The following is a 12,922-nucleotide window of genomic DNA, read 5'->3' as shown; positions in this document are numbered from 1 at the left end:
TACTGCTTTATTTTGAAATGCTGATTACACTAGTAAAGTCTTTGTATTTCCTCAAGTAATTTAGCATAGATGCAGTCAATCATTTTAGGTTAAGGATGCCTGTAGTATTATGCCAAGTCTCTAATGGCACATCTTCCATCATGGATGTAAGAACTTATGAATGAGTACAGAGTCCTTTTTTCCTTATACACAGGTAATTCTCAACCTATGACCACAATTGGGAACCTGAAACTCAATATTTGAGCAAAGTGGTTGTTAAATGAGACATCATGTAATTGTTTTGCTTAACGGTCCCAATTCCAGCAATTGTGGTCATTAAGAGATCATTCAGGACATTAAGTGGATGGAGTCCCAGATAAGGAGTGCAAGTGGAGAAGTGCCTTGGGGGTTGTGAACACAAACCCCCGGAGACTCTGCTTAGGAGCTGAAATGTTCCCTGTTGAAATCCAAGTAGGAATCTGAGCTCCTTAGCAGAGAGACACTTACACGCAGCTTGTGTCAGCCCTTCCAGGGCTTCCCTCACATCCCTGAGTCATCTCATGCACTTTTTCTTACTGTGATGCCTCTCTGCTCAAGAGCTGAAAATCCTCCCTACCAAAATCCAAGCAGGCTTTTCAGCCCCTGAACAAAAGATTGTGAGTGACCTTGCTGGACATCCCAGGACCTTCCCCAACCACCTGAGGAACCCTGTACTCCTTATCTTTACTGTCTCCACTCTCTGTTCATCTGCTTGCATTTCAGCTTCCTCTCGTCTCGGGGGGTTCGCTGAAAGGGCTGCCTGCTGAAGGAGATTAGCTCCCCTTCACTGCGCAGAAGGAAACTTCTTTGGCAGAGTGCAGGAAAGGAGCCAAAACCTTCAGGATTTTGCCTCTATTTCTACATCCTGCTGAAAAGAGTTCATCTCTCATGGGGAGGCAGCACTTTCGGCCAACCCCCCCCCCCCCCCCCAGATGAGAGTCCACTGTAAATGTTATTCTTTTCATGTTCTAACCAACGATTTTTGCTACCTTCTTTTTATTATTCCTGGCACTGTTGCTATTTCCCCTATCTCAGTACTCTCCTTCTTTAGTCTTTATTCCCAAATCACATTTGCCCAAAGTATAATTGATAGTTGGAAGAACTCCCATACCGGATATCAATAATTCCCATCCATTGTGGTTGCTCCAGTAAGTCTAAAGGTGCCATGCTACTGAAGTTCAATCTAGTAAATATATCATAAATGGAGTGTACTTTAGCATTACTTTGAATTAAATTGATACAGGAGCAGTTTATGTATGTGAATTTTGTTGGAATCAGAACTAGGGGTGCAAAGCTTCCCTCCATAAATGCTGTGATCTTGTTGAAAAATGGGAGTTGTATCAAAAGCTTCCCTCCATAAATGCTGTGATCTTGTTGAAAAATAGGAGTTGTATCAAAAATCTTCATGGAAAAGGTGAGCACTACCAATAGCAATAGCACTTAAGATTTATATATCGCCCCATAGTGCTTTACATCACTCCCTGGGCAGTTTACAAGGTCAGCGTATTGCTTGCAAAAATCTGGGTCCTCATTTTACTGACCTTGGAAGGATGGAGGTCTGAGTCAACCTTGAACCCCATTGGGATGAAATTCCAGGCGGTGGGCAGAGTTTGTCTGCAATGCTGCATTTTAAACACTACAAAACCAGGGCTACTTTTGTTGTTACAGGTTACTTATACAAAAAATTCTTAAGTTGGTCATGTAAAGTAGATACCAGATCAATTCTACATTTGAAATGTTACTGCAAATACATAAATATTTATTGTGTAGGAGAAAAATGATGACTTCCTGGTCAGAAAAGCAAGTTAAGATTTCTAGCAATTAATGTTATGAGTGCTTTCCTCCATTTATTGTATAAATGGTATTCTGGCAGTGTATGTGATTCTATCTTTTGGGAGATCTCGATCCCAGATCGTCTACTGAAGGGTAATGTATGTCTTTATAGGGTAAGACCAGCTAATGCTAGAAAAGAAAAGCTGCAATAAGCCAGAGTAATATTTGTCTTAGTGAATTTGTCTTCTTAGGGAAGATTAAGAGCTATCTAGTAAGATGAAGTGGACCAAAGACGTTTCCCCCCAAATTAGTTTTAATTCGTATCTGAAGTGACAGAACTTCAATATGCTCCTAAGGAGATGCAGCCTAATTCCACTCAGTTAAGGATGGAATAAAGAACCCATTATTATCTTTAAAATGCAGATTGGGTAAACTCTAATCTAAAAACTGTTATAAATTCATAACCAAACCTCATGTAACATTGAACCCAAAACTTTAGCCTTAAATAAATTGACAGTTGCTGGTACAGAGCTGTTACTGTTTGAAATGTATATTTCATAATTGCAAAAGATGCTGTTTGGGCTCTTATAAAAAGGTCCTTTACTTGATTGATCCTGTGAGTAGATGATTGAAAGTGGATGCCTGTACACTTAAAGGGTATGATGACTCAATAGATCTACTTGTTAACATTTTAGCTAATTGGGGATTTGAAATCCTTTCAGGAAAATATTAAGATTTTTTTTTTAAAGATAAATTGATCTCAGTCTGTTCCCTATGTCAGTAGTAAGATGCTTTGAGGTACCTACACATGCATCAAGGCATCCATTTGACATAGAGAAGAAAAGAAACAGGGCAATGGGCAAGAGATAAGAGAAACTCTGGTTTAGCAAACAGAATTTATATATTTTTATATTCCACCATATATATATACAGTGGGGCTAAAACTGTATAATAGGAAAAGATTTCCTTTGTATATTGGTATCTGATTGTAATGATTTTTGCCAATTTAAGAAAACAAAAATCAATCAATATTGTAGCTAATTTCTTCAAAATTTCTCATGTGTAGAGTAAAAGGGGACTTTTAGATTTATGAAAGCAACACAAGGACCACCTTTTAGAAAGTTATAGTATGGCTAGATCAGTGTTTTTCAACCTTTTTTGTGCAAAGGCACACTTTTTTTCATGAAAAAAATCACGAGGCACACCACCATTAGAAAATGTTAAAAATATTTAACTCTGTGCCTATATTGACTATATATAAAGTGTTTTTCCCACGGCACACCTTACACTATGTCACGGCACACTAGTGTGCCACGGCACAGTGGTTGAAAAACACTGGGCTAGATGATGTAACATTCTGTACTGGTCCATAGTTGAATAATCAGGTCCAAACCTTACATGCTCTGGGACTAATACACTTTTGGGAAGCATCCAGTCAAAAAGTATATTAATACAAAACGTAGACATATAATTGACTAATTATGATTACTGTAAGAAACAGGGCAGCAATTTGTTGAATCAGCCTTGTCCCGTTTTCTGTAAAATCAGAAGAATGATAGAATTAAACCACTCTCTTAGTATCAGGAAAGTGTTATTTATGGCAATGAAGTGAAGGGCTGGCACAGACATAGGTCATGCAAACCTGGATTTTTAGGAATTTGGGTGTAACTGGGTTTACTATTTTTACTTCTTTCTGATTGTCTGTAACTTCTGGGAGCCATTTACAAAGGGGATCGGGAAGGATTTCCACCTAAAGCTATATTTAATAAACGGCAGAAATGTACATAACAAGAATCACCAAAGGTTAAATTATTGTTGTTAGCTGAGGTATATTTTGTTGAAGATTGGGAGATGAGATGTGAGAACAGGCAGTCATCTTCAGTTGTGATCTGTCGTATATACTGCAGAATAATATGAAGTTTGCAAGCCAGAAGTTACAATAATTGAACTGACATCAGCAATTGAATTATTTACTTTATATTTCTCCTCTTCAAACAGTCTTAAACTGGCTAATGATAATAAAATACATCAAGTAAAATTAAATCAGAATTACAATTAAAATAGACAAAAAGCAATTAAAATATAATTAAAACTTATCAGTAAAAATAAACAAATATGAACCAAACTAGCCAATGAATCTGCTTAAACACAAATAGCTTTCATTAATAAAAAAAAAAATTAGCATCACTTCTTGAGGGAAAGAGTGCTAGCCTCATCTTCGAAGTAATAAGAGTCTCCAGACCTGGAGGCATTATTGATAAATGTTCTTTCTTCATCTCCCTTAATATGCATTTGATAATTGTAAGATGAAAAGCTTAAAATCCAGAGAGAATAATGTGTGAGAAATCTTACTCGGAAGACGGTCGTATTTGGAACTGGATATTGAACGCAAATAATTGCAAATCAATTTTTGATTATTTACATTTATTCATATAATAGAGAAACAGATGTTCTGTGTCCAGAAAAAAATAATTTGTTCTGTGTCCAGAACAAATTCTTACAGGACTCATCAAACAACCTCCCCCAAGATCTGGGAGAATAGCCAGGTTTTCAGTGCCTTTTAGAATATCTTATTGTAGCAAGAGATTTATATGCTCCCTAAAAATGTTGCCAATCAGTACTTCAGTTGCAACATTTTGGGCCACCTGAAGTTTATAAAGGCTGAACATTAAGCTACAATTGTTTAAATGGAAAATAAATGTGTAGTTCAGAAATGTTGCTTGTAACATATTTCTTGGTGCTTGAAAAGCTCTATTAATCTATCTGATTTTATTTTTAAATTTGCAAAATATTAGCCTCAAGTCATAGCCTAATTTACATAATCCTCAAAAGAAAATGAAAAGGGTTGCTGTACTCAACCACTTTTTGATTTTGAGTTTATAAATGTTTTGTGATGGGCCATACCCACCATACCCACTATTTTTTTCAGATGTGCCCACTGAACCCCAGACGTTGAGAATCTAAAGAGAAGTAAAATGTTTGTTCTAGTGACAGGATTGGTTCTCCAGTAATTAGTTTAGTTGTGCCACTAATGTCAATTATGTTCATGCCCTCAAAAGTTTTAGAAACAGCCTGTAGTTTGTTGATGCTGTAATTTCCAACATGAAACATGATCTTTGAACAGTTTCTTTGTATTTTGTTGGAAAGGCTGATGGAGTTAATCATTATTATACTAATGAAATCAGTAAAGCCCCAACGCCAGGTGGAAGCAACTAAAACGCTAAAAGAAATTATAATCCAATGACAATAATCTCTCTCAGCATTTTCATTTTGAATTTACCTCTAGAAAAGATTGGAGCCTCCATAAAAATTTCCTCTGGATCCCATCCCAACACAATATCACTAATCATAATCAGATACTCATGAATTTGTTTTATTTTTCTGCACTCTAGAAATTATACACTTATGTGCAAAATTAAATAGCTGAACATTGGTATGGGCTTGTGATCAAGCCTACATGGTAACAAGAAGAGAAACAAAGCTTTTCTCCACTTTTATTGAACCTGCGGATTTCCACCTGGTAGTCCTGTTCTGAGTGATTTGAACCTTTTTAGGGAATGATAAATGGGGCCAAATGTCTTCCAAACTGTTGCATGAATTTGCAAGTTTCTTTACAAGTGGAATTGCTCATATCATTTTCATCTGGATATCAGTTGGGTAGATTTTATTATGGTGACCAGAACATCATCTGGTGCTACAATTTGAGCTTCTCTTGAGCTTGTGAAATTGAATAGGAAGGAACTGAATAGGGTTTTCTTTAATTATATGGACTCGGTCAACTGCAGGATAATGAAAATAATAGGGGCATTTGCCACCAAAATTTTCACTCTGGATGTCTATAAGTAAACAACTTGGGGCTACATTGATAATCCATTGGCAAAGAACTTTTTTACACATCACTAGCAAATAAAGAAGTTGTCTTCTGTTGTTTCATTATCAAATATACTATTTAAATACAATTTTAATTGTTTTAAGCAATTAAAAGAGAGCCTTTAAGACAGCCTAAAATGTATACGTGCCCTTGATATGGATAATATATGTGCTTTCCATAACTTTTTAGAAATACTACTAGTAACCTGATGCAAAACCGCTACCTATACAATTTTCTACTTCAGTTTTATTTCTGTGTTCTTTCAGTGGCCTAACTGAAGTATTTCTGTCGTTTTTGGAATAAGTTAAGATATGTGTAAGTCTTCTGTCTGAATGCTCTGTTCTTACGCTTGTTCTCTCCCTTATTTCCATGCTGTGAAGCTATTAACTAACTATTTTTAATTATATTTTCTTTAGATTCTTAGTGCTGAATGTAGTATCTGTAGCTTTTTTATTGAAAACCTATGGGGAAAGATACTTAAATAAAGATTAGTATCAATTTTTTAAAATCTGCAAATCCAACTCTTAAACTCTCTACAGTACTTTCTAAGGTAAAGAATAATTATCCGTTTGCAATTTTTTTAAAGTAGTTAGCTTTTTCAACATTCTATTATATATTTTTGTTCATTCTATATAGAAGATATTATCTTCTGCTTCTGCAAAGGTATTTTGCATTCATAAATAATTTGCTCATCTCTTTTCGTCTCTTTTTGTCTCTCATTGTCCATACTGTGGCATTTAGTTCAACTTACTTCTGTTTCTCTTTCAGCTTACTATGACCCTAAAGTGGAACTTATCTCCAACAGATACTTTGTTCCTTGGGAAGAGAAAATTCTCATTTCCCTTGAACCAGAATTTTTGGTTTCTTGAAGTTTATTCCCATTAAAAACATTTTTAACAAGACTTAAAAAATATAACCTAAATAAAGATTACATCTATTTTTTTCTTTAAGCAATTTACTATACTCTTGGAATCTTGGGGATTATATTAAAATGAATCTCTAATAAAATCCACTCATTTATTGTGTTATTCATGACTGGTATGTAACTTAGCATGTCTCAAAAAGTATCTTCCGGTCATATCATTGCTTAAATAGCATTTTTTTTCTTAGTTTTTCCTCAGTCTTGATATTTTGTTTTTATGGAGCACCAATTTGATGCATCCTTTGTGAGACAAAGATATGACAAGTTGATATTTTTTCCCAGGTAACACGCAACTTTTTTTATCAGTTGGCTTCTTGTAATACAGGATAGTGGTTTTTCTAAATTCCTATTTTGAAATGGGATATTTTTATACAGTTAATATGTAGTACTAAGACATATGATCTGTATCTTGGAATCATTGAGTTAGAAGGGAACATTTCAGCTGTTAAATCTAACCTCATGTTCAGCAATCCAAATCCCTGATATGTAGCTGTCGTGTCTCTTGCTAAATCTTTATTTCTGCAAAGGAGAATTCGGGAAAGTGGCAATTTTCTTATGGTGATCTAGTTTTTTCTGATAAGATTAGGACTTTGAAGTTCCATCGCCATTTAATAATTAAATTCAGTATGTAATCTTGGACCCGTCAGATGTTTTCATTCCAATGTGAGTCCATCAAAATGTTGAGAGGGTGAAATGGAGGGCAATGTAGATTTTATTTTGGAATATGAATGGGATAAAAAACTCTCTCAACATGTTGTACACTATGATTAACAAGAATTCAGTAAATAATATGGCATCATGCACAACTTAACTATATTCAAACTACATGCAGGTTGTTGTAAAATCTCCATAGGCAAGTTGATACAGGATTTCATATTAACTCACAAGTATGATGAGGGTGAGATAATTCAGCAAAGTACTTCTAAAATCCATTTCAAGGATTTTCTTAGTTAACATATTGTGGTACAGGCAGATTTGTTATTATAAACATTTTTAATATATAATGTTTAAGTTCTTTTCACAGTGGTCATGTACTATGTATAAGCTGATTTATTCTTAAACTATTAGGTCTGAATGAAATTGAAAGGCACATACACAAATTTCAAAGAGGCAGTTTGCATTCTATTTCCTAGAAAAGTATGACCTATACTTTCAGAGACAATATAGGGAAAAAAATCTTAGTGCAGCACCATGTGCATGTTATATTGTTATTAGAGAAGCTTTCATTTAATCGCAACTGCATTTATTTCCCTAAACAGGATTCCAAGAATCTGAAAGTAAAATTTTCATTAGAAATTGTAAAAATAAAAATTCTGATACAATTTCCATGTCTCCAGGGGTTGTAGAAGGTGATCTAGCTGCTATTGAAGCTTATAAATCATCAGGAGGAGATATTGCACGGCAACTTACTGCAGATGAAGTACGCTTGTTAAATCGGCCTTCGGCTTTTGATGTGGGATACACGCTAGTTCACCTTGCAATACGTTTTCAGAGACAAGATATGTTAGCAGTTCTGCTTACAGAGGTGAGTTTTCATGATTGCTCATTAGTTCGCTCAACAGACTAAATGAATCTGGTTGCCAGTAATAGTTAAAACTTCAGAGTGAGCTGCTTAAAAAATTAGACCAACAACACAGTTTTCTTTGATTTGTGTAAATCTAATCATTCAGGTAAGGTCTTTGGCACAATTTTTCATTTAATGTAATATAGTTAATTTTCTCAGTCAGAAAAAGTGTTGATCTTTCATGACTAATTATGGAGTTAATGGGAACTCTCATGCACTCTAGGGAAGTTCAAATTCCCTCCTCTTGCATTGAAACAACTCTGGGAGACTTACAGCACTAAAACATTAAACTCTGAAATGATAAATATTTCTAAAGCAATAAAAATGAAAATAGCAATAGCAGTTAGACTTATATACCGCTTCTTTCAGCCCTCTCTAAGGGGTTTACAGAGTCAGCATATTGCCCCCAACAACAATCCAGGTTCTCATTTTACCCACCTCGGAAGGATGGATGGCTGAGCCAACCCTGAGCCGGTGAGATTTGAACAACGGAACTGCAGAACTGCAGTCAGCTGAAGTAGCCTGCAGTGCTGCATTTAACCACTGCGCCACCTCGGCTCTTCTCACAACTGAAATAAAATTATCGTTAAAAGATGGGGAGGGAGGGAACAGAAAGTGTTGAGGTGGGGAGTAGGTGGGCTTGTCTTTTAATTGTTCCTACCTCAGCACTTCAAATAATGAATCCTGTTAATTTATTCTTGTATCTGAGTTGATTGAAAAGTGTCTGTATCGCATGATGTGTATTTTTGCACCTGTAATATGTTTATCTTTCAAAGCAAAGAAAGTAACTAAATGTCACCTTACAGGTGTCCCAGCATGCAGCTAAGTGCATTCCTGCTATGGTGTGCCCGGAGCTCACTGAACAAATCCGGCGTGAAATTGCTGCATCTCTTCATCAACGGAAGGGAGATTTTGCTTGCTATTTCCTAACTGACCTTGTTACATTTACGTTACCTGCTGGTAATTACGAGATGCTATTAATTTATACTTTTAACTGGTTTAAAGAGTGTATAAAAGTATCAACTTTCTAATTTTCTTCTGTGGGTGTTGTGGTAAAACTTTCATGAAGCATTTTTTTTTTTTATGTGGAGATACCAAACAAGGTTAACTAATACAGTTCATAACAGAATTAAGCCTAGATAAATATTTAGATTTGTTTGGTGATATTTTAATATTTGATTACAATTATTAGTAAATATTTTATGAAAGTGTTACAATTCTGTTTCAGATTCTGGTACGTGTTGAGAAAATATCTGAAATATCTGTGCTTTGTTATTGGCTGATGAGTACAAGATAGTCTTTGACTTGTAACTGTTCACTTAACTCTTCAAACTTACAATGGCTTTGGAAAAAGTGACTTTTGACCTGAATTGCACTTATGATCATTGTATTACACTGCAGTCATTTAATTGCAATTTGGACTCTTGTCAACTGGCTTGCATTTACAACCACGTGCAACGGCCTGTAATTGTGACCATGATTTGTGACCAAATACCCATTTGGGAGACAGGATTTGGTTAATGACCATGTGATTTGCTTAACCATTGCAGTGATTCACGTAATGACTGCTGTAACAATTATTGTAACATAGAGTCCGACCACAGTGACTCATGATGGAAACTCTGGCCCCAATTGTGATTGTAAGAACTACCTGTTGTAAGGACTACTGCTGTTTGAGAAAGGATTTTTGTGATTGTGTAAAAAGTATAGGGATAGATTTTCTTTCAAAGAAATTTCAATTGGGACTGAAATTGATGAGAAAGTGGAATAGGGAACTAGTGGTGTACTATATGATTTAAATAATAAAGTAGATGTACTTTGGATATGCATAGAACATCCTGAAAGGAACTAGAGTTTATTTTGCTCAGTGATTAATAATTGTAACTGTAAGCACATGTGACTTATTTGTCACTACCTTTTCATTTGTTTTTGTTTGTTTGTTCCCCCTTTATTATTACCACTGTTGTACCGTGTTTCCCCAAAAATATGACAGTCTTATTTTCTTTTTACCTACAAAATATGGCTTGGGCCTTATTATGAAGGGAGGGTTTATTGTTTTGGGGTTGCTGAGCAGCTGCTCTCTTGCGAGCGGGCTCCCAAAGAGCCGGGGACAGCCTGATGGGCGAATGGCTGTGTTACACTGTCGCAGCAGCACAACACAACAGCCATGAAGCGACCATGCTCATGAGCAGCCACCCGGCAGATCCCCCGTGCAGCCGGGCACAGCACCATTCACTGACCTAGGGGTATCGCCAAGCCGAGTGAGTGCCTGTTCGCTGCCGCCCAGCTCCTGCGGCTTAGCGCCTTCCAAATGCCAGTGAATGGCGCTCTGCACGGCTGGAGAGGGGGTTGCGCGAGCGGCTGTTCCACTCTTACCCACCTCCCAGATTCACGATGCATGGCCCAGCTCTCATTACAGAGCCAGGGCACCTCTGCCGCAGCCGCCACCGCCGCCATCCCAGCCTGGCTTTTTCTGTGGCTTCCAACCCGAGTCTTTCAGCAGTGGCCGCTCTGGGCGCACGCTCTATAGTTGTACGCTCTGCGGCGGCGGAGGTGCCCTGGCTCCGTAATGAGAGTTGGGCCATGCATCCTGAGGCTGGGAGGCAGGTGAGCAAGAGTGGAACAGCCGCTCGTGCAACCCCCCTCTCCAGCCATGCAGAGCGCCATTCACTGGCATTTGGAAGGTGCCAAGCCGCGGGAGCTGGGCGCCAGCAAACAGGTGCTCACTTGGCTTGGCAATACCCCTAGGTCAGTGAATGGCGCTGTCCCCGGCTGCAAAGTCGGTTTGCCGAGTGGCTGCTCATGAGTGTGGTTGCTTCATGGCTGTGCCCGGCTCTTTGGGAGCCCACTCGCAAGAGAGCAGCCGCCCGGTAACCCCCCTCTTCAACTGGGCCCAGCACTGCTCACCAACCTAGCGGTATCCCGAAGGCACCAAGCAACGCAATCACTTTTGCCTCCCCCCAGGTTCCCGCGGCTTGGCACCTTTGGGATACCGCTAGGTTGGTGAGCGGCACTCGGCCTGGCCAGAGGTGGGGGGTTGTCCAGGGGGCTTATATGCGGGGAGGGGGCTTATATTTTTGCCCACCAGAAAAATGTGGCATGGCTGTATTATGAGGACATGTCATATTTTCGGGGAAACACAGTAGTATTTAGGTTGTAAGCTGTGAGCCGAAACTGATTGCTTCAAAGAAAATTTTATTATTCCTATCTTAAAGCAAATTAATCCAAAATCTAAAATTAATAAAACAGAATTAGTAGTCTAAATCCCAAGTGGCAGATTTATCATGTTTGAACCTTTTGTTGCTGCATTTTCACTATAGCCACACAAAATTTGACATTACTACAGTGGGAGTCTAAAAAAACAAAATGAGTGTAATATATTACTATTATTTCTGGAAAATGTCACAAAAAGTAGCATGTAAAAAAATGCAGGAAACAGTTTGGACAGGTGGGCAGTTTCCTTCATAGGTGGGGATTGGGTAAATCCTCCCTGTAATAGAACGGATTGTAGTATCTTGTGCCTAATTTTTAAAAAACATCTTCCATAACCTTGGGAAGGTTAAAATGTATAAATAGCCTGCAAATTTTTTGCAATCAGGACTTCTCTGTTCCTGGTCTTTTTTGCCTTTTCAGAGCTGAATGATTGAAGCAAATGTGTGTGACTTATTACTGTTTAAATTTTAGCTATTTGGGTATCTCTTTGACTGTATTTGACAGGGCATTATAAAGTGGTATTAACACTTCACGTGATCTTGATTCTATCCCTCTGTTTATGCAGCCTAGAACTGTGTTGGCTTTTTTGGCAGCTGCTGCACATATTTAAATGGTTGTCCACTAGGACTCCCAAGATCCCTCTCACAATTACTACTATTTAGTGAGGTACCACCTATACTGTATCTGTGCATTTTGCTTTTCTTGCCTAAATGTAGAACCTTACTTTTTTCACCATTGAATTTCATTTTGTTAGATAGCGCCCAATGTTCAATGTCAAGATCCTTCTGTATCTTAAGCTTTTCTTCTGGAATGTTTGCTATTCCTGCTAGCTTGGTGTTGTCTGCAAATTTGATGAATTCCTCATCTATCCCTTCGTCCATATCATTGATGAAGATGTTGAAGAGTACTGGGCCTAAAACAGAGCCTTGGGATACCCCACTGCATTCTTCCCTCCATGTAGATGCAGTTCCATTAAGGACTACATGTTGAGTGCAGTTGGTCAGCCACTAACAAATCCATCTGTTGGTGATGCTGTCTAACCCACATTTTTCTATTTTATCTAGTAGTAGGTTATGATCTACTTTAACAAATGCCATACTGAAGTCCAAGTAAATCGTATTGACAGCATTCATCTGATCCACTAATTCTGTCATTTATCAAAGAATGCAGTAAGATTAGTCTGGCATGATCTGTTTTTGACAAACCCATGCTGGCTTTTGGTTATTACTTTGTTTGCTTCTAGGTGTTTGTTGATTTTATTGCTTGATTGTCTTTTCCAGAATCTTCCCTGGTATTGAGGTTAGGCTGATGGGTCTGTAGTTTCCTGGATCTATTTCCCCCCCCCCTTTTTTTTTTTGAATATGGGAACTAAATCAGCTCTTTTCCGGTCCTCTGACAGTTCCCTGGTGCTCCAGGAACTTTGAAAGATATAGTTCAGTGGTTTTGAGATTTTGTCTGCCAGTTCCTTCAGAACTCTTGGGGGTGTAATCCATCCAGTCCGAGTGAACTCATCTAGGGTAGACAGGTGCTCACTTACCTTTTTCTTCCTCATTTACTTTTG

The 12,922-nt window shown here is 37.7% G+C and overlaps 1 protein-coding gene across 6 annotated transcripts in view; it reads left to right on the top strand.

The window, feature by feature from the left end:
* The window catches only part of ZRANB1 (zinc finger RANBP2-type containing 1), a 52,723-nt gene that overhangs the window by 15,661 nt on the left and 24,140 nt on the right, over window positions 1-12,922 (top strand). For all 6 annotated transcript variants that reach the window (XM_032226037.1, XM_032226033.1, XM_032226035.1 and 3 more), the window contains 2 exons: window positions 7,922-8,109; window positions 8,955-9,108. In XM_032226037.1, coding sequence (XP_032081928.1) covers window positions 7,922-8,109; window positions 8,955-9,108 — 342 coding nt within the window. The remainder of the gene's footprint in view (window positions 1-7,921; window positions 8,110-8,954; window positions 9,109-12,922) is intronic.

This window comes from Thamnophis elegans, chromosome 10 (assembly GCF_009769535.1).
Source record: "Thamnophis elegans isolate rThaEle1 chromosome 10, rThaEle1.pri, whole genome shotgun sequence".
NCBI classification, from domain to species: domain Eukaryota; kingdom Metazoa; phylum Chordata; class Lepidosauria; order Squamata; family Colubridae; genus Thamnophis; species Thamnophis elegans.
This window is presented reverse-complemented; position numbering and strand designations above follow the sequence as displayed.